At 34.4% G+C, this 25087-nt stretch overlaps 1 protein-coding gene across 4 annotated transcripts in view; it reads left to right on the top strand.

Moving 5' to 3' along the window:
* Positions 1 to 25087, top strand: part of LOC143228897 (bromodomain-containing protein 3-like) — a 111032-nt gene that overhangs the window by 17805 nt on the left and 68140 nt on the right. For 2 of the 4 annotated variants that reach the window (XM_076460332.1, XM_076460333.1), the window contains exons 3-6: positions 2535 to 2574; positions 7804 to 8046; positions 10582 to 10728; positions 23857 to 23925. In XM_076460332.1, the coding sequence (XP_076316447.1) occupies positions 2536 to 2574; positions 7804 to 8046; positions 10582 to 10728; positions 23857 to 23925 (498 nt within the window). In that variant the 5' untranslated portion in view covers position 2535. Of the gene's footprint in view, positions 1 to 2534; positions 2575 to 7803; positions 8047 to 10581; positions 10729 to 11705; positions 11836 to 23856; positions 23926 to 25087 lie in introns of those variants that run through there. The other 2 variants (XM_076460334.1, XM_076460336.1) reach the window with 2 other exon arrangements.

Below are 25087 nucleotides of genomic sequence, written 5' to 3'. Positions count from 1 at the left end.
CAAACATTGCTTTGTTCAGTCAGCTTGAATAAATTTCCGAAATTCGAGTTTGATTATGTTGAGATCACTTTGACTTAAAACATAGTGGCGAGCAATACTGCCTTGCACGGTAGGTGCACTTATCAAAGAATATGTTGGATAGGAATCCAGCTTTCATCTTTATGTGACCTTCCAGGCTACGAGAACAATTTGTTTCTTGATTTCTTCATAAATGACACCAACACATCAGAATGTTCATCTGATCTATCTTGTATGTTTCCCACATACCATTCCTGATCGTATATGCATGCCACATATTTACCTGGCTGATAACTGTCATTGCTATCATTAGACTCTATTTGAGCTGCTGCAGCATCACTTTCACTGCTACTACCAACAGTTACAACTGTGTACACATCATCCTCTGATAGTCTTCTCATGTACAATGTGTTGGTAGAGTGGAGAATAAAGCTGTGATGTGACCTAATACCTGCCACAGTTTTGTGTCTTTCATAGCACTCAAGCAGATCAAACTTTACTGCAGGACTGATTCCTGATTGACAAGAAAGAACTGAATTCCCTGAATGTGGTCCTTTACCCAATGGTTCATATTAGAGACACTTAAAATTTGATAATTTATTATTTTTCACAACCTTGATTTTTTTGAAGATCGTGTTCAGAGATGGTAGAATATATGATTAGAATATTTCAATGGGATTCATAAATTATTTCAAAATTGTATGGATATATCTGCACACAGTAACACACCTGGAATGAAGTGTTTTTTTTCAAGTTAAAAAATGTATGGTCAGAGGATACTTTAAAAAACTATAACTCAAAAAGTAGGTTGAACACCATCCTGATATTTTTTGTAGATCATATTCAGAGATGTAAGAATATATGGTAAAAATCTGAAAAGGCTGAATAACTGGTGACATGGTCAAAATGTGGCCTGAAGTAGGGCTATTTTTAGCTATTTCATAAAAAGTTGCATGCAACTAAATATTTTTACAGGAGATCTAACAGGCTTTTAAATACAACAATTAATGATTTATCAACTGATACGTTATAGGACGTGTAAACAAAGTTCAGCTTTGCATCACATTAAGTGTTAGAGGTATGGCTTGTTAAATAAATCAGTTTTTTACGATTTTGGGTTTTCAGGTGATTATACAGCCTCACTATGAAATTCTCAAGAGAGATAAACTTGGTTTGAGACCATTTTTGAATTCTGTGAGATTAATTCAGCAAGTGTAACAAATTTCAGCCTTCTGCCACCATTACTCTTGTAGCTTTAAGCAGCCAAAGTTGCCCGAAAATGAATTTGCCAAAAATAAAAAAAAAATTAAATTTTACAGGGCTGTAAATCAGAAACTATTACAGATATCTAATCTTTGGCAAATTTTCATTATATGGGTACATGAGCACACGTGAATTTTTTCAAGGCATTCTGAGGGGGTCACCTGGAAAATTTCCTAAAATCTGGATGATTTGACATGGAATGACCCCTTTATTTTATAATAAGATGACTTGTTTAAATCTTAAAGGTGCAACACTTGGATCTTGTTACTCACAACAACAAAAATATCGAAGGAAGGTTCAACTAAAAGGTTTTTTTCTGCCTTGTTATGATAAAATAACAATGGTAGTGTTTATATTTTGCTGTGTTTTATAAAATATTTTATGGTAATATTGTAAAATAAATATGCTTTTAGCATTTTTTTCCACATTTTTTATCATGTTTCCTGGTGGAAATTTTCTCAACTGGTATTGAATAACTATTAAACTTGGTGTTTGTGACAAGTTTGAGTCTGTTTAAATGCATTTCTTGTACTTGTCTACCTCAAATTGGCTTATGTAAATATTAGGATCTGCACCATTTAACACTGAAAATAAGTTAAACAAACAAGCTATGATTTTTACAACTTTTAATACCAAATAACATTTTTTATGTTGGCAACAGTGATAAGAAAGCTTTATAATACAGCTGTTTATTTTGATTGCTAGAGAAATATGAAGTTTACATTGTATTCTGTATGTCCAGTATGGTACTGTTTCTTGATGAATTTTATTTTTCATTTAAGTGAGCCCCCCCACAAGTACAGCAGTAAGTCTGTGGATTTTACAACACTATAATCAGGAGTTCAATTCCCCTCAGTGGGCTCAGCAGATAGCTCAATGTGGCTTTGAAATTAGAAAACACACCCTTTGAGTGCATTCATTGAATATTAGGTCATGAAATGTTTAAATGTTTTTATGGTGAGAGATATCTTCTAATAAGAACAGTAAATAGATTAAAGTTATAGCTATAAAAATATTGATTTGGTATGTTAGCTATGTTGTTTGTAGCTGCCTCGGTTATTCATTTGTTTTTTGTTTCATTATAGTGATAGAAGTTGAAGGTAGTTATGTTGCACTTTATTGTGCCATATAAAAGTAATTATGATAAAACTGATTATTTCATTTACATTGTTTTGGTAGAGCCATTGGACATTATTTTGTAAATCCTAATTTGATTTCATCCTTTCTGAAAAAACATAATTTTGTGTATTTAGGATGGGTGGATCACAAGATGAGAGTGGACATAATGATGTGGTAAGCTTGTTTGTTTATTGTATCTTGAGATTCTGCTTTTACATTTTTCATTGATGGTATAATTCTAAAGTGTTTCTAGTTGGATAAAATTTTCAATTTCTTTTTGTCATAACTCATTTGATATAACATACCTGTTGTATCTCTACTTACTCATTTTCATGTATTTTAGTTGGAATGGTAAAAGAACAACTGTGTTGTTATTTTTGAAACATTGGTACTACTTGAATATTTTTAGCATAAATTAAGCTCTAAAAAATATAGTTCAACAGTAGGTTTCATTTGAGTTGTAAATTACTTTTACCCTCATGTTTTATTGTTTAACTTTGGTACAGTGAAACTTGTTACATGATAAATATTTTATGTGTTCAAGCTGAATACAGTATTTTATTTGTTCATTTTTAATTTCTACATGATCACTTGCCTCTGTACGCAGATGGCTATTTTGCTCTCGAGGTCAACCTTTTTGCCTAACAGACTTGCATGCCATCAGACTTGTGAAAACCTCCATTTAAAACTAATGTGAAATGCTTGAATTTTTTTTTCTATTGCATGATGAAACATCATGCAGCAAAGCCTTTCACCATTAGGAATGCGACACATCTCCTTGTGCATATGCTCTTTTTATGTTCATGCATAAAAGTCCTCATTCTGAATTGTGAAGATGTGTGCACATAAAATACAGTCTCACCTTAGCTTCCTCTTTACTACTTGTGTGTTAGCCTTTCGAGGGCTGTATTCTCTGCTTGTCCTTTCATTTCTTTTGATCCTAAATGTGAGTGAAGAGTATCCCTGAATGGGATGTGGTCTCCCATTGGTGTTTCCTTATGGGGGCCCTTGTCATAGAGTGTCATACCCTATGGGCTTCCTTTGGATGCTTGCTGAAGGGATATCATTTAGATAAGTTTTGAACTGATCTCACTACCATCTTACTGTGGGATTCTAGCTCTGTGTGAGGAGGTAAATGGTCATGTTGGAAATTAACATTTTCCATACCTGAAAAGGTATTTTAGGTAGATACCTTTTAGAACATTTTTCCACCCATTCTCTACACTTTCTTAGTGTTTCATGTGAATTCTAGAGGTTTTCACAAGGTTGATGGCATGCAAATCCCAAAAGCAGAAAGTACAACTTCATGAAGAAAATAGCTGTTTGCTTATTGAGATGAATGTTTATCAGAAACATAGTTTCCATTGTGGAAAATGTTAACTTTCATGTTTGATTTTAGGATGATCAGATAGACCTTAAAAATGTCCTTTTCTCAAAGAGGGGGCCATTAGCTAATGTAAAAGCTGATAATAGTAAGGAAAACTTGTTCTAAGGAACTTTTCTATTTGTTTTTTGTGATTACTTCTATTTTGACTTGTTTGGATTTTTAACCCTCTTATGTGGCAAAGCATTCTGTAATCAACTATTATTATTATTAAAGTTGTTCAGTAAAACTGTGAAAGAATGCTGATATTTTTGTACATGTGAGTTATAATTCTGATGACATAATCAGGGTTCGAAATTTTCTATTTAAAGCCGGGCATGTCCGTTAAAAAATCAAGTTTGACCCGCACTTTCCCATCTGTCTCCGGACATCGTGACCGGTGGTCATATTCCTAACATATCGGGTACAAATACATCGTCCCCTCAAAAATAAGTGAGGCAAAAGCTTTGTATGCACAGCCCAAAGATTTTGCTTAAAAGTATATTCTATAATGAGTAGAAAATAACTTGCAAAATTTAAGATTTATTTTAAGACAATAAAAAAGAAAAAGAGCAAGTTTTAAAAAAACTGTTGTGAACACTCACAAAATGCGCTCTTTAAGTTGCGTTATCTGTGCTGTCCCGGATAGTCACGTGACTGCCAAACATTCATGACAATCTGACCATGGTGTCTGGTAGTATAAAAACCGGAAAGTCTCGTGATCTATTTCAGTTTGGCTTCATGAGCAAGACTAATGAATCAGAAGACAATACTATGGAACCCCGAGTGAAAAAGCCCAAGTGTTACAGCAAAAACTGTTACTGCTAGTACTGGTGTTAAGTCTGCTTGTTGTTTCCAGGATGAATGGAATAAAGGCTGACCATAGCTGGAGTATAATAATGCTACTGGACTGTTGTTTTCGTCAATTTGTCAGGAATATGACCAAAGTAGTGGAAGGCAGAAGAACACCTTCATAACAGGATCTTCCAACCTGAGAGCAAGTGCTGTTAAGGGGCATGAAAACAGTTGCACTCACAGCCTAAGTTGTCAAGCTAATACAGTAGAAGAAATACCTGATTTAACTCCCATGATGAAGAATTGAGCAAACTTAACCAGACTGAGGAAGATTGTTTGCTTGTGCTGTTCAGGACTGCCCTTTGTATGGCCTTGAATGCCAAACCATTCAGCAATTTTTCAAGAGCTTCTGTTGCTGCAGGAGCACAACCTTGGTATGAACTTAACAGAACATTATGCCAATGACAAACAAGCAGTTATCAAGCTAATACAGTAGAAGAAATACCTGATTTAACTCCCATGATGAAGAATTGAGCAAACTTAACCAGACTGAGGAAGATTGTTTGCTTGTGCTGTTCAGGACTGCCCTTTGTATGGCCTTGAATGCCAAACCATTCAGCAATTTTCAAGAGCTTCTGTTGCTGCAGGAGCACAACCTTGGTATGAACTTAACAGAACATTATGCCAATGACAAACAAGCAGTTATCTTTACAAAGTATATTGCAGAAACAATTAGAATTAATGTCAGATCTCATCTGCACACCTCATTATTCTTTGGCATTATGACTGACGGCTCAACAGACACTGCCAACATTGAGCAGGAGATAGTCTATGTAAGATGCTTGGATAGTGACTGTTACCCAGTAACCCACTTCCTGTGCCTGCAGTCAGTTGAGAAGGCTGATTCTAAACACTTGCACTTAGTTCAGGTAAAGGTTTCTTAATTATCTGGGATGAGAATTTTCTGGATTTGTCCTGAATTCCTAATTAAGAAAAATTAAAATGGACAATATTTCATGTGCATTTGTGTTTTAATTCAGGTTTACATAGTCATTCCATTATTAATATACATCAGTGAAAACTCAAGCATTTTTCAATTGATTTAAACCTAGAAGAACCATGTATTTACCACTGACAGAATTGAAGCTTAACCTAACACAACTAGGGTAATAGATAATGGAGCAATTGAATTTTCCAAAGTACAAATTTACATTTTTACAGAAAGTAACTAATATTGGGTACTAATTTTTTGTACTTGCAGCATTGTCCATATATGGCAAGTTTTCCGACTGGCTTGAATCAATTAGCGCGTGACAGCTGATGGGGCAGCTGTCAATTTTGGCACAAATATAGGACTTGTCAACAGATTGAAGGTGCAAAAACCTTATTTGATAGGGATCCACTGTGTTAATCACAGATTGGAACTTGCAATTAAGAAGACCATCAAGGACATTTCTTACCTTGATAGTATCCAAACCTTTTTAGAAAACCTATGGAAGTTTTATGACAATTTGCCACAGAACTGGGCTGGCCTCAAAGAAGCTGGTAAAGCCAACAAGAGAGACAGGAACCCAGTGGGTGGCCTACAAAGAGCGCACTCTGGAGTCAGTTTCTCATAACTGGCCAGCTTTAGCGGAACATTTGTATCAAGTAAAACTGCATAACAAAGGGTAACGTGGACAGAAACCTACAGGATTATACAGTACTTTGACAAGCCTTAAATTCATCCTGTACATGGACATACTTTTGGCACTTCTGCCTGTTTTGACATCTTTTAGTCTCAAAATGCAAGACAATTCTGCTACTGTGAACATTGTTTCTGACAAACTTGCTGTTTGCAAAGAGAAGCTGGGCAATCTAAATCATGTTGAGAGATCCCAGAAAATTGTTAAAGAGCTCACAACATGTGAACAAACTGGCAAGTGGTTACTTAGAGGAAAAGTGATTTCTATTAGTGGTCAGACAAGGGCCAGAGGCTCAAAACGTGCCACAAAAAAGACAGTTGCTCAATCTGTGGCTGAAGAAACTGCCATCTTTATAGGTAAAATTGTCACATATCTGAATGAGATATTTGAAGAATTTGATAAGGATTTTATTGGTGCCTTTCAAATCTTTGAACCAAGAAACTGGCCTAAAAGCAAGGAAGCATTGTCATCTTATGGCCACAGTGAGCTCCAGACACTATTGGACCACTTTGGTGCTCTGCTAGAAGCTAAGGGTTTCAACATTTCAGCTGATACTTGTCAAGCTGACTTGCACAAAACACTGCTCAAAGCCACAAGATTTGCCATATCAGATGAGTCCCTGGCTAGTAGTGCAAGTGGATTGTGGGCCCACATGTTAAGTCAAATTACTGTTGAGAATGGTAAACCTTTCCCTGAATCAACAGTGTTGGCCTTGGTATGCCTTATGCAGGTGATTTCGTGTTATCTGCTGAACCAGAATGTGGATTTTCCAAGATGGCAGTTATTAAGGATGACTGGCAGTCCAAACTAATAAATGATTCTCTTAATGACTTGATGACAATAAAATTAGCAAAGAATAAGACCTGTGATCTTGCAAGCACAGAATTACTGTGCAAGTCTGTAGAATCCTGGTGGAAGGACAGTAAAAAAAACAGACGATTTGTGAGTCCACATGGAACTCGCACACATAGAAACAATAGAGATACTGAGTCTACATCAGCTGATGTCTTATTGTTGAATGGCTAAATCTACGAGTTTGATTGATGTCATTTTTCATGGATACAAGGCTTGTTGCCACTTGCTTTGAAATAGTTTCAGTGCCATAAATAAAATGATTCTGTTTTATATAACAATTGTCTGTACTTGATTTCTTGTTTTCGGTGATGTCCGTGACAATTTTGAGGTGTCCTGCTGAAAATTTAGAACAATTTTACCCCTGATAACTGTCTCACATTTTGATTTTGAAAATAATTATCTATATGCATTTGTTGGTATGTGATATATTCTAATGATGTAACACATTTAGTTCTTATGTTTATTCACAACCCTATGTGTACATACAAACAGCAGAAAATAAATATGTGGAAACTTCTGTTTATTCTTAAGTAGAAAGTTAACTTGTATTTTTGACTGCGTTTGTATAATTATGGTGTTGTATTATAGAAAATGATGCAAAGCTGTTTATTTGAAATTTAACCCATACATATGGCTGAGAAGTGTGGAGTTCTGAGAAATTAAATGCTATATTTAAACTTCCTTCTAAAAATCACATCAATACAGGGTACTTGTCTGGCTCTTCCATATCAGAATGCCACTAAGGATACATCAGTGATGTGTAAAGAGACTGGATCAGAGCCAGTGAATGGTGTAGTTCAGCCTCCTTTTGTTCCTTCACTTGAGAAACCACATCGGAACACCAACCAATTGCAGTATCTCCTTAAGGTTGTAATGAAAGTTGTGTGGAAACACCAGTTTGCTTGGCCATTCCATGAACCTGTGGATACAATTAAACTGAATTTGCCTGTGAGTATTTTTTTTTGTTAAGGTGTTGCACAGTTCATGCCATATAAGCTGGCAGCAAGGTAATACTAATTCCCTTCCCTAATTCTTTTTGCCTTCGCATTTAAAAATGGGTAACAAACTTGTATCCACTTTCATGCACACTTTCTATGTAGTATTTCTTTTATGCTTGAAAATATATTATTTGAATTAGTATTTTGATAACATTTTAGGTTGTGAACATTTTCTTCTGAAATTTATTTTTAAAAACTGAAAAATAAATCTCTTGTGCATGTGTGTGCTTAAAATGTTGCTCTAGTGAGAGTATAACTCCTTCATTTTTTTCATCTTTTTGTACACTGATATACAATGAAAGTGACTATTGGAAAATGTTGAAATAATGAAACTGAATTTTTGTTTATTATTATTTATTAAACGTTCAGTTTTATATATCCAGTGAATTGTAGCATGTCTAGTATTCCTCCACTATGTATACATGTTTAGTTTTACTCACTGAAGCAGTTATGTAACCATTATGGTGAGATTGATACCCATTTTTGTTCTTGTGCTTTAAGTGATTAGCCAAACTGAATGAAATTGTCTACATATCTATTTTGTGTTTGGGAAAAAAACATTTATTTGGTTTATTATTTATGTAATGTCTTAGATGTGAAGCATTGAAAAGTTTGTTGTGAAATGTTTAAAAAAAAGTCTTTGATCAAGTTTCAGTTGTTCTTTTATTATGTCTGACATCATAAGTATGTCATATAGTTATTTTTCAATAGAACTATAATTTTGTTTGTTCTTATAACAGCATATTCATTTTATTGTCTGTTCATATACAATCTGTGATGTACAGTGAAACTAACCAGTGGAAAATGTCTAGGAAAGATGAAACTGGATTTTTGTTTATCATTATTGATCAGAAAGTTTTATTTTATTGCTTCTAACTTGTTTAACATTTGGTGGTTGTTTATATTTAATTACTTGAAAAGCTATGTAGCCACAAAAGTAACATCAAACACTGAACAGATTTTTGTGTATTATTATTGATCAGAAAGTCTTGTTTTATTGGTTCTAACTTGTTTAACATTCAATGGTGGTTTATATTTATTTACATTAAAAGCTATGAAGCAACAAAAGTAGTATCAAACACTGAACAGTAAAAGTGTTGACTGACAGAAAGAGAACCTTGTCCTTGTAGTCTAGACCTTTACTGATATAGGGAGTATATTTTCAAGTATATTTTCTCACTCAGTTTATTTAATAATTATGATTTAGTTTCAATAACTGAGGATGTTTTGTTTGTGTGAGTAGCAGTAAGTTCAATACAAATTATGAAAAGACACTTGTCATGTAAATACGTTATTGCCATAGAATCTCCGTCTTTACCACATTGGCAATAATTATCCTTACCTGTCATCTCATAGAAGAATATTGATTTAGATTTCAAACTAACTTTCTGAACAAGTGACTAATTTAAGAAGTGACAAAATTATTCACTTTCTCAGAAACCATAAATTACTGCTTAGTGATTTTTCTTTTTTTACTTTTACATGAACAGGAAATAAAGTTTTTGTTTCAGTAATTTTGTAGCCATTGGTTCTGTATACGTTCAAAGCTAACAAGATTTGTGACTTAACAATCTAACCCTTTTTCTGCAATGCCATAAAGACCTAGGTACACAGAATTATAGAAGCAAAATCACCTACAGAAAAGCATTGTGAGCAACAAACATGAATAAGTTTTCCAGGCATAACGATTTCTGAATGCATATAAACCTGTACTTTGGGTTAGGGCAGAATAATTCTAAACATATTCTATAATAATGTTTCTTACAGGCATTACTCATCAGAGATGCTCAAAAATTAAATGTGGAACCATTCAAAACAAAATTTTTTTTATGAATTATATTAAACAAATAATGCAGTGTATTTATAAAATGAGTTGTTTTTTTTTATTTAATTTAGTTTCTTAATATTTGATATGTAAGGGTACATTTATCACTGGAAACCAATTTGTGAGTTTCATTAAGTTTACTGTAGTGATTGAATGAACCTTTCTTGTAATAGGTAAATGGAGGTTAGCTAGTTATAACAGTGTTATTGCCTTTTCACTTTTTTATCACTTTGTTTTTTTGGTTTGGGATCATTAATTGCATAGTTTTTAGATAAGTTTTATTTCTATATTTTTGTGTGTCTTACATGTTTGGTTGTCTTGAATAGAGTAAAAATACTTCACCTCATTCAGCATTGAAGTCATTATTATTATTGTACCTTGCTAAATTTTCACAAAAACTGTGCATAAGTAAATTATCATTCAGGGTTTGTATTTTAGGCTTAGATAGTGTATTTTTAACTAATGGATTTTGGTTAATTATGTTTTAACAGTACTTTATCTTCAAAGTTTTCGAAATACATTTGTGCGAATGTATGTACATATATATTAGTGCCATATAACACTGGAACCTTGGGCTGTGTTCTGCCTCTGAAACTAGTTACATGGAAGAGCATGATTGAATTATTATGTACTAAATGAATGCCACTTGTTTTTAATTAGGACTATCATAAGATTATTCAACAACCCATGGATCTTGGAACTATCAAGAAAAGACTAGAAAATTGCTGGTATTATTCTGCTACTGAATGTGTTGATGACTTCAAAACCATGTTTACAAATTGCTACGTGTACAATAAACCAGGAGAGGTAAGGATAAACATGCTGTGTACATATGCTGAATATTCAGGCTCCTTACTGTACCTATTTGGATATTATTTTGGGTGCCAGGTAATTGTTCTAAGATTATTTAATATTGAAAACATTTACTAATATACCATTTTGCTGTATAGTTATGTATTTTATGTTGCTTGATGGCTAGAATGTGAACTGATGTTTAATATAGGAGTATTCTTTTCAAAGGTTGTCTTATTAGCAAGACACAAAGAATTTGAATATTGCTAAGGTTACTTATATGTCATGAAGAAGAAAGATCTTTGCTGGTACTCTTTAAGTAAGACTAACAACAATCTACAGCTAATGTGTTTTGGAAGTAGTTTACTTGTGTTGACCAGATGTGGCCTTTAATGATGTTTAGACATTCAGGTTTTAAACTCATGAGTTTATAATTCACTTGGTGTAATCACATTAATAAAATCTCTTAAACTAAGTGTTCTGTTATTAAAGATAACTATTTGCTATGTCAGCCTTAATTGTTTAGCATGAGTTTATGAAATATATTTCCCATATTTGCACAGATAAGCTTTGACAGAGCATAGGAACTTGAGGAGTTTTTATTCAAAGATTGGTAATATATCAAATTTTTTGGATGTGTATACTGATTTTGAAATGTTTCTTTAGCTCGTTGAGATGACACTTGTGTAAATTATAAATGGCAGATAGTTGGATTTTTCTTTAAACATCTGTGTTGTTTGTTTAGCTCATTTAGTTTTAACATTTTGAATTTTGAAAATTGTAATAAACAGAAAATCAGAAAAGGTCTATCTTCTGTAAATTTTCCTCAGTTGTAATAAGGTTTAATCATATATTATGAGAATGATGCTGGTCCTTTGGTGCCCTTGGAGCTACCTCATCCACTGTTGATTTTGCTTGGTATGATTGCTTTGACCACTATTGTCCAACATTCCATTGTAACAAGCTACTGCAAAGGATTGCAAAGTCAAATTGACTTAAGTCATACATCCTTGTAAATAATGCACAGACTCCACTGTTTATGGATTTTAACTTCTAAGACCATCTTTAAATAGCCAAAAGGGACAAAAGGCTATTGGAGAACTGCACTGTGGAACTTGACAGGTATGTTATTAAATGGAATTGCTGTTTATTTGAGCGTTTTTTTCTCATGTAAAGAGTTGTTGATTTTAAGGTCTGGTATTAAGCTTGCAAATGTTTGGTGTGAATTTTGTTAAATTCAGGTATTTTTCAGTTAATTTTACCATGAAATATGCTTAACTTCATTGCAGTGATATTCTGAATCGGAGGGTTCTGTTTTACAACTGTAACCTTTACTTTGTAAATGAAGGCATCATTCTGTAATAACTCTGGTTTTGGAATTGTAGTCTATTCCTGGAATAAATACACTGGCATGTGAGTTTTTCCTCTTGATGTACAGAATACTGATAGCTTCTTTCTTTGAAATGTTACATCCTTTGGCTTTATGCCATCAGGAAAGTTTGTCATACAACAACCCTTCTTTGGGAAGAACTGTGATGTATTTCTCCAGCCATTAGTCTTTTTTCAGTGGCAGTGCATTGTTGAAGGTTGTCTCTAAACTAAATTTACAAGTGTCAAACATGTAGTGTAGTGCTGTTCATCCATTTATATTGATATATAAATATTGTTTTTCTAGCATGCCAGTTAACCCTTTGCATGTTTGCATGTTGGTTTTGCTCATTCATTATGTGGAAATTTGATGAAGAAATTGTAAAACTAACATTATGGAATTTAAGAAAGGTTGCTTTTGAAATAACAAATAGTACATACAAGATGCAGAAAAATCTGGTAGAAAAACCTGTGAAATGTTTAGTCAATGCTATACTTGTGATATCCGTAATTTAATTACACTTTCATCATTTAGCATTTCACTTAATGCATGGTTACAAATAATAAAGTATGGAATAAACTGCATCAAGTAGCATGTTTTATAAATGTTATGATAAACAATGATTTTATTCCAGTGTCATTTTTCAGTCAGAAAGCTTCCTTACACGATGTATACATTTACAATTAAAGCTTGAAATGATAGTGATCTTAAAGCATCTTATAAATAAGATATCTTAACAAATGGTTCATTAATCAGAATATTGAATGTTGAGTTTGCTTTTTGAATGACAAAATAAATTCTTCACCATGCAGTGACAATTTTATAAACTTTCGGAAGCCCTGTTAGTGTGTGTTTCTCTTGGGTATTTGTGGTTGTACATAAGTTACAAAGTAAGATTAAATCTGATTTTGAGATAGGTTCTGAAAGAGGTACTCTTATGTTGATTAATACAGTGTTACAAGAAGTATACCATCAAAGTAGCTTGTTTGTTTTGTTAATATACTTTTATATTTCAAGTTGGATTAGAGTATTTAATTTCAGCTGGAAAATACTTGAATGCTATTCCAGAATATGTATAAAAAAAAAAAAAGATATGAATTATGTATGCGCATATCTTAGTTTTGTTGTGAGAATGCATTGTTGTTATTTTAATATACATTGTTTGTTTTCCATCTTGGATTGAAAACCTTGACTATCTTTTTACTCAAGCTTATTGAAATTTTGTACTATATGAAAAAGAAATAATATTAGACAAAAGGATATTGTTGTGTCTAAGTGTACCACCTCAGGAGGACACAAGGATATTGTTGTGTCTAAGTATACCACCTCAGGTTGACACAAGGATATTGTTGTGTCTAAGTATACCACCTCAGGTTGACACAAGGATATTGTTGTGTCTAAGTATACCACCTCAGGTTGACACAAGGATATTGTTGTGTCTAAGTGTACCACCTCAGGTTGACAAAGGATATTGTTGTGTCTAAGTGTACCACCTCAGGTTGACACAAGGATATTGTTGTGTCTAAGTGTACCACCTCAGGAGGACACAAGGATATTGTTGTGTCTAAGTGTACCACCTCAGGAGGACACAAGGATATTGTTGTGTCTAAGTGTACCACCTCAGGTTGACACAAGGATATTGTTGTGTCTAAGTGTACCACCTCAGGTTGACAAAGGATATTGTTGTGTCTAAGTGTACCACCTCAGGTTGACACAAGGATATTGTTGTGTCTAAGTGTACCACCTCAGGTTGACACAAGGATATTGTTGTGTCTAAGTGTACCACCTCAGGTTGACACAAGGATATTGTTGTGTCTAAGTGTACCACCTAACGAGGACAATAGTTAAAGAAACACAAATTTTGATCTTACTTTTGTCATGCTTCATTTTTTTGTAACATTTTTTTTTAGTAATGTAGACACAAAATGATTTCTAAACTGTTTCCATGAAAGCTCAGTTGGTGATTGTATTTTGTTATATATATATTATTTCAAAATAAAGAATGAGCATTTCTATGTTTGAAGGAAAATTTATAGGACTAAATTTATGGTTTGTGTTTTTCACTGACTTTGTAACTATGCTTATTATTTCTCATTTTAGTATTTTTAGTATTCTTTTCAAAGTTTATAACTTAGATAAATGAATATTTGAATGGATTATTAGGATACTTCATCTTAAAAAACATTCTTTGATACTTCTTGATTTAAACTTTGAACCATGAATTACCCTTTTATACAACTGTAATTAAAAGTGCATTTTTGAAAAATAAACACAAGAGTGAGAGCTTATGATAATTATATTTACATTATACAATCTCAACATTCATGTGTTTTGAGTTATTTCGTTATAGTAAATTGGCAAAGGTTATTAGATGGATAGTGTGTGTATTTTAGACCTGTTTTAGCATAAAAGTATAACCTATATTTTTTTTTTTTGTTGAGCAACATCACAACTGTTGTTGGGAGTGTGTTTTTACCAAAGTGCACTGGGTTCACTACATATTAGAAGCTGTTATGTAAGGAACGTCTTTTTGTCTATGTGATATTTTTGGCTAGTTTGCCTCGTTAAAAATATGTGCAGATAATCAACAGTTTGGTTTGATGGAAAATGTTTTCTTATGAAAACACATTGGAAAGAATAGTTTAATTTTTACCTGCTCATGTTACATGATTGAAGGTGCTAGAGTACCAGTATTGGCAACCTGGTACCATCAAGTATTGTGGCAAACCTTGAATTGCATACAACTTGGATATTATAAACTATCTTGTAATGTGTGTGAGATGTCAGCATGGCACTAATTGTGAAGAAATAGATCTGTTCTGCGGGTGTGAAAAGTTTAACAATGTCACATTACCCATATTCATCACTGAACATTTTTACTTTTTTACCCCATGTGATTATTTTAAAATGGTTGAGTCTGGCCCTTGCCATAATGCTTTGAACACAAGAGTGTTAATGTTTAATGGATTGTAAATTGTGTCATTTTATGAGCACAACCAATTTTCTTGAAAGTAGGTTATAATTTTATCTCATTTAATTGATTGAAAATATTACAATACCTTGTTCCATTTAATATTTTCTAATGTTTAGTTCTGTAGTATGGTGAGTAAACTAGTTTATTAAATTCACCAGCTAATCCCTCGGTGTGGATTTGTGTACGTGTTGAGGGGACTGCCCAGGGAAGGTTCTGTTCTTTCAGTTTACCTTTACCTTCTCTGGGATCTAAACATCTACCCATGTGTTTGCTGTGCATAGTGGCCCGTGAAGGGGAGGAGAAGATCCTGGTGGTTGAGGGGTCCAACCCTAACACACCACTTTGGCCTTGAATTCCTCTAGACGGGCAGCCTTGGGGAAGCCCCCTTGGGACAGTCAGCTGGTCCACTTGGGCTAGGGTCAAACAAGTACCAGTGTTGGATGTTCTCAACAGGTATTGTGGACAATTGTATCTGATGCTCATCTTTGGGCATAGTGCTCACAAAACCCTGGTGTTACTGCAGTGTCATTTTTTGACATTGTAGTATGTCCCCTGTAGGACTCCATGGTGAGTGGGGTCAGTGGGCACCAAAATATTCCTTTTTTTATTATGGATCCTTTAAATAAATTAGTGAAAAAACAGTCCACAGGTAAATGACCCTGTCTGGAAGATTCTGAGCCACAATCTTCAACATCTGTAACACCTGTTGTATCTCATTTTTTTTATACTACATTCTCTTTCAGACAAATCTTCAGGGCAGATGTCTCCCTTTTTCATTCAGAAGGGACTACAGGGACTTGCTGGATCTCCAAAGTCAGTACAGAAACTTCAATCTGGTGGCATATTGGTGGAAACATCCACATCTCAACACATTGAACTCCTCTTGCATTCAAAGGGGATTGTTGATATACCTATTGAGGATACACCTCATGCTACTTTGAATTCATCACGAGGAGTTATTGTTGAGAGGGATTTGAAGAACATCTCAGAGTCCAAGATTCTCGCTGGTTTCTCCACCCAAGAAGTTTCTGCAGTGAGACATATATCCACTTGCAAAGATGGAATTATGATGCCGACCAATATCCTTGTACTTACATTTACGTCACCACATCTACCTGCCACCATCAAGGCAGGTTATCTTAAGTGCAGCGTATGGCCATACATTCCAAACCCCCTCTGATGTTTCCAGTGTCAGCAGTTCAGTCACTCAGAGATGTCACGTCATGGTTCCTTGATATGTGCTTGTTGCGGTGGCAAGAACCATAATGCTTATGAGTGTGAAACGGATCCTCATTGCATCAGTTGTGATGGTTTTCACCCATCCTACTTTTGTTCTTGCCCTAAATGGTTGGATGAAAAAGAGGTGCAGCATTTGAAAATGATTCATAACATTACTTATCCTGAGGTTTGAAAGTTGCTCTTCACGACTTCATCTCAGACATACTCTGCTGCACTTGGTTCCACTACTATGGTGGGTGTGCAGACGGATCTTTCTGTGCCTCCAAAAGAATTGTTCTCAAATTAAATTAAAAGTGTTTTGACCTTTATGGATAAAAAAGTTGATGAATCAACTTCAACACCCACCTCTGTCCCTTACATACATTCCAATAAATCCCAAGATCCACTTCCTTTTGTTCTGGGTATGGGCATTTCCTTGGATAGATCTTCTTCTCCCACCCCAAGATGTAAAAAGATCATTTGTTCACGTCCTCAGTTGCTGAAATCCTCTTCCAACAGCAAATACCTGCCCAATTGACCCAGGGCAGGATTTTTAGAGGTTGATAGACCTTCTTTGAATAAAGAAGTAAAGTAAAAAGACGTCATAAAAAGAAGGGTTCTCCACCCAATTTGCCTACACATAAATAAAAATGGCCACCTTCATACTATGGAACTGTCAGGAAATACTTCTGAAACCTGCAGATACAGTCACCTTTCAGCTGTTTTTTTTGTACAGAAATGACAGGCTGTATAATGGAAGAGTGCATGGAGGGGTGGTACTTTGGTTGATAAGCATGTGCCTATCTTGTCTTTGCACTTGACACATCTTTGTAGGCCACAGCCATCAGTGTTTCCTTGGGTCACACTTTTACTGTTTGTTTGCTCTCTGCCTATTGCCTGGAAAGATCTATGATCAATCAGACCTTGATGCTGTGATTGAACAGTTTCTGTTTCCATCTTTAATCCTGGGGGACTTTAATGGACATCATCCCCTCGAGGGAAGTGCTTATATTGATAGGAGGGGTTGCTCCTTAGAGCATATGCTCTCTGATAACAACCTCTCTCTTTTCAATACTGGTTCTTATATTTATTTTCATGCACCTAGTCAGTCCTTTACTGCTATTGATTTCTCAATTTGCTCCCCTTCACTATTTTCCCATTTTTCTTGGAGGGTTGACAGTAATCTACAAGGCAGTGATCATCTTTCTATAATTTTGAGAGAGAATGGCCGTGGTCGATGTCACTGACCCATGTGCCCTGGTGGGAGCTGAATCAAGCAAACTGGCCCTCTTTCACTGCTCTCACTTAATTTAATCCTGCCATTGTCTGTGAGCCATGAATAGACGACTGTGTGGCAGTAGTAACTGACTGTATTATACAAGTAGCTGCTCAATGTATTTCTAAAACCTTGACTTGTTTTCTGTGATATCCCCATCTCTGGTGCAATCCTGCTTGCCACATGGCACGGAAGGCTCAAAAACGGGCCTGGGATATTTTTCATAGATATCCCACACTCTCAAAGAGCATCGCTTTCCAGTAGGCCCATGCATGTGCTTGGTGGGTAAGATGTCAAAGCCAGAAGGAATCTTGGATTAAGTACACAACCAGTATATCTTCTACCACCAGTTCCAAAGTCATATGGGACAAGATTTGAAAGGTCAGTGGGCAATATAATTTTGTCCTTCTCTCAATCTGGCTCTCTGATGGCCAAGAAATAGCTGATACCCAAAGTATTGCCGATACTATAGGTGAAAGCTTTTGCTGGTTATTTAGCACTTCTGCTTCATCCTCCACCTTCTTAGCCATCAAGACTTGGGCAAAGCGATCACCTTTTTCCTTTCAAGCTGATCGTCTATATGACTATAATCGCCCCTTTACACTGATTGAACTCAAACTGGCCTTTCATTGGTCTGGCAGTACATTGGTTGGACCTGATAATGTACACTACGAAATGCTGTGCCACCTATCTCCTGCTTCTCTTTCTTTTCTAATTGTTTTTAACGAGATGTGGCAGGAGAATGTTTTTCCTGGTGCCTGATGCCAGGCTATTGTCCTACCTTTCTCTAAGCCTGGGAAGGATCCCAAGATTCCTTTGAACTACCATCCAGTTGCTTTGATGAGCTGTCTCTGTAAGACCTTAAAGAGGATAGTTAATGCTTGTCTTGTTTGTTTCCTCGAATCAAACAACCTCTGCTGGCCCAACCCAGTGTGGGTTCTGATGACAGCGCTCCACCGTGGACCACCTAACTCAATTTGAGACATCAGTCAGAGAAGCCTTTATCAAACGACAACATCTTGTATAAATATTCTTTGACATTGAGAAGGCTTATGATACAACATGGAGGTATAGCATTTTGTGAGACCTCTAGATATATATGGGTTATGTGGCTATTTGCCCATTTTTGTTAATTTTTTAATGGACAGGAGATTCCAAATTTGTTTGAGTTCGACACTTTCCCATTCTTTTCTAAAGGAACTTGGAGTCCTTTAGGGGTGTGCGTTGAGTGTTACAGTTTTCAGTATAAAGATTAATATCATCACTGAACAACTCCCTTTTACAGTTGCAAATGGGCTCTATGTCGACGACTCTCACATCTCATGTCAGTCGTCGAACATGAGGTATATTGAGTGGCAGCTACAGGCTGCCCTCAGTTGTTTACTAGAGTGAACCACAGCAAATGGCATTGACTTCTCTTTCTCTAAAACTGTTTGCATGCACTTTTGCTACCAATGGGGTATTCATCCTGAACTTTGTATTGGTGAAGTTGTGCTGCCTGTGGTCCCTTAGACAAAGTTCTTGGGGCTTATCTTTGACCATAAGCTGACCTTTATACCATACATCAAGCAGCTATGAATCAAATGTACAAGAGCACTGAATATTCTCTGTGTCCTCTCTTCCACCATTTGGGAAGTGGATTGACATTCTGTGCTAAAGATATATCATGCTCTTATTCGATCAAACCTTGACTATTAATCACTGGTGTTTGGCTCAGCCAGACCATCAGCCTTAAAGATGCTGGACCCTATTCATCATCAAGTATTTCGGCTCTGCACTGGGGCTTCCCACACTTCCCTCATTCAGAGCTTATACGTAGAGTCTCATGAACCTTCTTTGTACTTCTCTGTTGTTTGCAATTGTCTTTACTATATGCTTCAAAACTTCGTTCCTTACTAAAGCATCCCACCTGGGGTTGTTTTCCTGCCTCTGTGGGCCAGACTATTTCAGAACAGACGATTTGCCATTGCTCCTTTTGGCCTTCGTATCCAGATGCAGTTGGATAAATTGGGTCTGTCCTTGGATAACGTTGCTGTTTCCACTGGTCAGCCCATCCCACCATGGTTTCTTACAGTCCCCAAATGTGACCTGTCTTGAAGTCATTTGTAAAAATGAGACACTACTGATTGGAAATACTGTCTGTTATTTGCTGAACATCTTTTGAAGCATCCTTCCATTCCTATTTATACAGATGGTTTGAAATCAGGTGACTATGTGGGCTCTGACATGGTTTGTTGTGGTTTGGTGGTTGCATGCAGAATCCCCTCTACAACTTCTGTGTTCACTTCTTAACTGTACGCCATTTCTCTTGCCCTGGATCACATAGAGGCGAAGCAGTACTCAAACTGCACTATTTATACTGACTTGCTTAGTTCTTTACTGGCTCTGGAATTGCTTCACATTTGTTCACATATTCAAAACTGCCTGGCCCATTTCTTGTTAACATCTACTTTATTCAGTTTTTCTGACTATTGGACCGTATTGGTATTTGTGGGAATGAGCTTGCTGACACTGCAGCTAAATCTATCTGCTGTAACATTATCACCTCTGTGCCTATTCCATACATGGACTATGGTCCTGTATTCAAGGCTTGGTTCCGTGCCAGTTGGCAGTCGATTTGGAGTGAGGAATGTGAAAACAAACTTTTCCAAATAAAACCTTATATTGGACTTTGGCCGTCTTGCTTCTGTAAGGATCGGAAAGAGGAAGTTGTTCTAACTAGACTATGCATTGGTCACATTTTTCTAACTCATTGTTTTCTTTTATCTGGGACTGATGCACCAGTGTGTTGTCTGTATAACACTCAGGTCACAGTAAGCCACATTTTACTGTCTTGCTGTCATTATGACTCAATAATGGCACCATTCTAAACGCGTTCTGTCCCAAAGTCTGTCCATAACGTTAGACAGTGTTATTGGTGATAGTGACACTATCCACCTTGGAAATGTTTTTATTTTTTTAAAGGCCACCAATCTTTTTAATGCTATTCAAGTTTTTTAGTTTATACATTAGACCTTTTTAATGTGATTCCCTTTTAAGAATCAAAGCTCATCTAGTTTGATTTGAAATTAGAAAATGGCCATAATGTCAAATAACTGTAAACCAGGACTAGAAATGCCAACTTCAGGTGACCGACGGTGGTTTTTGTACTTATCTGTTAATCTTCCTGGTGAGTTATAATTACAGTTATGCTACAGAAGGTCTACTGCAACTTGTATAACTGAAGTTTTTTCTCTTAATGCTGTAGACTAGATGTAAACATTGGCTTTACGTTATTTATGTTTTAAACTTTGTTTTGCTTTATCTTAACTTTCTTTTATGAATTTTACTAAATTTACTTTAATTTTTAACTCTTTACCAGATGTTTGGTTCAGATAACCTAGTTGCTTTGTGCCATAAAACATCAAATCTACCAACCAATTACGAATTACCAGTTAAACCCTGGATCAACAGTCAGAGATTCTTGAATTTATTTGTCAGTTACCTACAAAAAAATTTACAAATCTGTAAACTTTTATAAATCTAAATATATGAATATAATGGAACTGAGTCTTCAAAACTTAATTTCCTTAATGAGGCAATACTCTTAAATTGGTAAATACAAAAATAGTTGATCTGGACTTTGGGAACTACTTTAAAACCAAATTTGCTTGGCAAAATAAGTCAAAAGTAGGGAAAACTGAACTTTGGGAATGAGTTCAACCTTTTAATTCAGATATTTGGGCAAAGCAACAAATAATTGAAAATTCAAAAATAAAAAAATGTAACAATTAAAGATTAAACAAAAAGATATAGTGATGGAAAGGTAAGGTAACCAGTATAAGTATCATTTGAAGAAACTTGGTTATTGGGGAAGGGAGTCAAACTGGAAAACCTAGGTATAAATAATCATTATGATCAAATGTAATTGGTGACCATCATATTACTAAATGTAGTGAATAATAGAAATGAAGTTTAAATGACTGTCAGAAGTTAAATTATCAGTTGGTTTCAGTCTGTTGTAGAGACCTACTTTAGTTGATTGTCTTTAAAAAAACACCAAAAAAACCGTAAATGAGGAAGTTGAAAATAAAATAAATTTGCTTGTTTTGTCTTAGTAAAACAAAATGAATTCTTATAATTTTTGTCTAAGCATCTATTAATAAATTCAGATTTTCACAGCTAGGTATAAATATCTTCAGACTTAGTTTAGGATTGAATAAATGTATGTTTTTGCTTAGAAGAGTTGTTGCACTGAACTCCATGAAGTAAAAATTCAAATGTTTCAGAATAACTAGTGGTTTAAGATAAAATAAAAATTTGAAATTTTTAAAAAAAGAAAAGTGTACTTGACAAGAAAATAATACTTCAAAATAAAATTGTATAACAAATGATATCCATCTTTGAAAGCCCTTGAATTTCCCTTCCTAAATTCAAGGGCCTGAAATTGCTTGAAAAGTGACCTTTTTGGTGAGAGTACTTGAAAATAGCAGAATATCTTGATATATTAAAGTTTAATGTATGTTGTGGAGTTGAGTGTAAGAAATAAAGTATTTTTCTTTCTATTCTACATTCACATGTGAAATAAATTAATAGGAATTGTATAAACTTCAGTGAATCATGATTGATTTTGAATATGTCAAAGGAACATCTTTAATTTCTGGTATCCTGATACAAGGATGGCAGTATAACTTTCTTGAGAACATGTTCTAGATCTGTAGTATTAGGTTGTTTGGAAATTTATCTCACTTTTTATAGATAACTCGAACAACTTGCATATCAAAACATTTATTAAATGAAATTGTCTCCACTCTCATCGATTATGATTTCCCATCTTATTGTCAGGTTGTTAATGCCCTGATTAAAGAAATGACTTGGCTTTGAAGTGAAAGACGTGTTGATTGAAGTCCTTTTTAACACCTTCCATATTTGCCTGTGTTTTCCCACTAAGATGGTGTTGCAGTGAATGAAAACGATTGTAATCTGATGGTGCAATATTTGGAGAATATGGTGAGTGAGGAGGGGAACTTCCTAACCAAACTCCGTGACCACACATATCACGTGGATGTACCTTGTGGAGAAGAACACCTTTCTGATTGATGAGTGAAGGATGTTTCTGATGAAGGACTTGATTTAAATGTATCAGTTGCTGACTGTAGATCTCTGCATTGACAGTTTGCTATGGATTGAGGAGTTTGAAATGAGTTTCCCTTTTGATGTCCAACCAAATGTAAAACATCACTTTCTGCAGATAGAGTCCAGATTTTGAGGTTGGAAGGGGTTTTGTCTAAGACATCCATTGTTTTTGTTATGTAATAGTGGAATAGAAAATACATTTTTCATCACTGGTTAAAAGTCTAGACTGAAATGGCTCATGCACATTATGCAGTAGAAGAGACAAAGCAATGTTACATGTTGGAAATGATGGTCATCTCAAAGCTCATGAGGCACCCAGACACCTTCTTTACCATATTTTCACATGTTACTTGGCTGTTTACATATTGTTTCAGGAACATTTCACTAGTGTTTTGTCTTGGGTTAGACTCAATAAATGAACATTAGTATCAGTTCCAACATATCAGTCCATGCCATCACAGGTTTTAAGACTAAAGTCACCTGAACAAAAAATTGCAGAACCATTATTGACACATACAAATGTTCAAAACATTTACATAAAATTCTTTTATATTCTTTGTGGTTACAGAGGCATTGATTCCCTCCTTGTATTCAAACAGATTATGTGCTGAATGTGTATCTCGTCCTGTGCTATCACAATAAGGGGTTAGAGTGTACTAAACTTTAACCATTATGTAGGCTCCACTAATGTGATGTTTAGGCAGTTCATTTATCCATTACAAGTAATGAACATTTTTTGAGGGGGGGGGTTAAGGAAAGTGTACCAAAATGCAACTTTAATTTCTTGACAATCTAATTGATCATTCTCTTCATTATTACATTGGTTATCTTTTTACCAAGATAGCCAAGTTTATTAAAGGGGCTAAAAGAAAATAACTAAATATTTAGTACTTTGAATTACTATCAATATCTTTTTATTAAATGCACAAATTGAACAATTAAATATGACATGGAATTATTTTACAGTTAATACATTGTCTCCCACTGGTATAGTGGTAAGACTATGGATTTACAACACTAAAATCAAGATGGACTCAGTAGATAGCCCAAAGTGGCTTTGCTATAAGAAATTGCACATGCATGGAGTTAATGTATCAACATTTTTAATCAAGTTTTTTGTACACAGAAGGGAAGTGTGAAACTAGTTTGATGTGTTTATTTTAATTGATAATTTATTTTTTATTTTTTTAGGATGTTGTTCTTATGGCACAAACTTTAGAGAAATTATTCCTGACAAAGATTGCTGAGATGCCAAAAGAAGTAAGCAGTGTGATAATAAGGATTTATTTTCAACCAACTAATTTATTATAAACAAACTAATTTGTCAAGATAAACATTTAAAAAATTTTAGAAAGTTTTGTCAAAATATAAAAAAAATTCGAATACTCTTGATTATAAATATGTATAGAACACTTGGTATTTAAAATTATTTTTTGTGATTGTGACTTAAAACGTGTTTGTTTGTGTATATACTTTTATTAATTTTCTTGTTTTAAAGTTGCAACAAGTAATTTTTTTATACTTAACGTATTTATCGGATATCTATTTCTAATTATTTAAAGACACAATGTTTTTTGTTTTTACTGACAACAATACTGGCATAATTTTTGTTGTTGTTTTGTTATCTAGAAGTTATTACATTCCAGTTTTTAGTGTCAGATTTTACCATGAATAATTAAGAAATTTACTCTGAATTTAAAACTTTCTCGTGAGATTATATAATTTTGTTTCAGATATTTAAAGTTGAGTGAAAACTGTTAACCCACCCATTATGGGTCTTTTTTGTTTTTCATGCACATATCACAAACGTTTAGAAAATTACATTGAAAATTTAATCAAAGTACTTTTATTATTACTATATACAAATAAATCTGACATCAAAACATAGTTAATAATCTGAATTTTAATATTATACAAATTTTGTTTCTCATTTTATAATTCAGTTTAAAAAAAAACAATCCTAAATTTACACTTGTATAAAAATTTTGACACTTGGTTTTTAGGTGTTCCGTTTTCTGTAATTTATTTATCACTGCTTCGAGAAATTTCATGTAAATTGCCTGTTGTAAAGGTTTTAAAGATTATGGAAATATGAGAATATTCAGATGAAGAAAAGGGTTTTTAATCTTGACATGAAAATCACTTTGAACCTGGAGTAGTCAACAGTTTGACTCCATATACTCATGGAGAAATGTTTGTAAATTGAAAATTGTTTTTTTTTTTTGGGGGGGTGTCTGTATGTCTACAAATGGCTACTGAAAACTTTGGAAATTTCAGGCAGATGCACAAAATGTATTAAAAGTTATGGTATTTTGATTGTAGAGGTCAGTTTGGGGTTATGAACTTTGCCCGTAGTGAGATAGTTAAATATTTATATTTATTCTTTATAGATATGCTTTTGATTCATTCATTGTCCTTTAAC

This window comes from Tachypleus tridentatus, chromosome 10 (assembly GCF_004210375.1).
Source record: "Tachypleus tridentatus isolate NWPU-2018 chromosome 10, ASM421037v1, whole genome shotgun sequence".
Classification (NCBI taxonomy): Eukaryota; Metazoa; Arthropoda; class Merostomata; order Xiphosura; family Limulidae; genus Tachypleus; species Tachypleus tridentatus.
The sequence above is the reverse complement of the archived record's forward strand: the minus strand, read 5'-3'. Positions and strand labels throughout refer to the sequence as shown.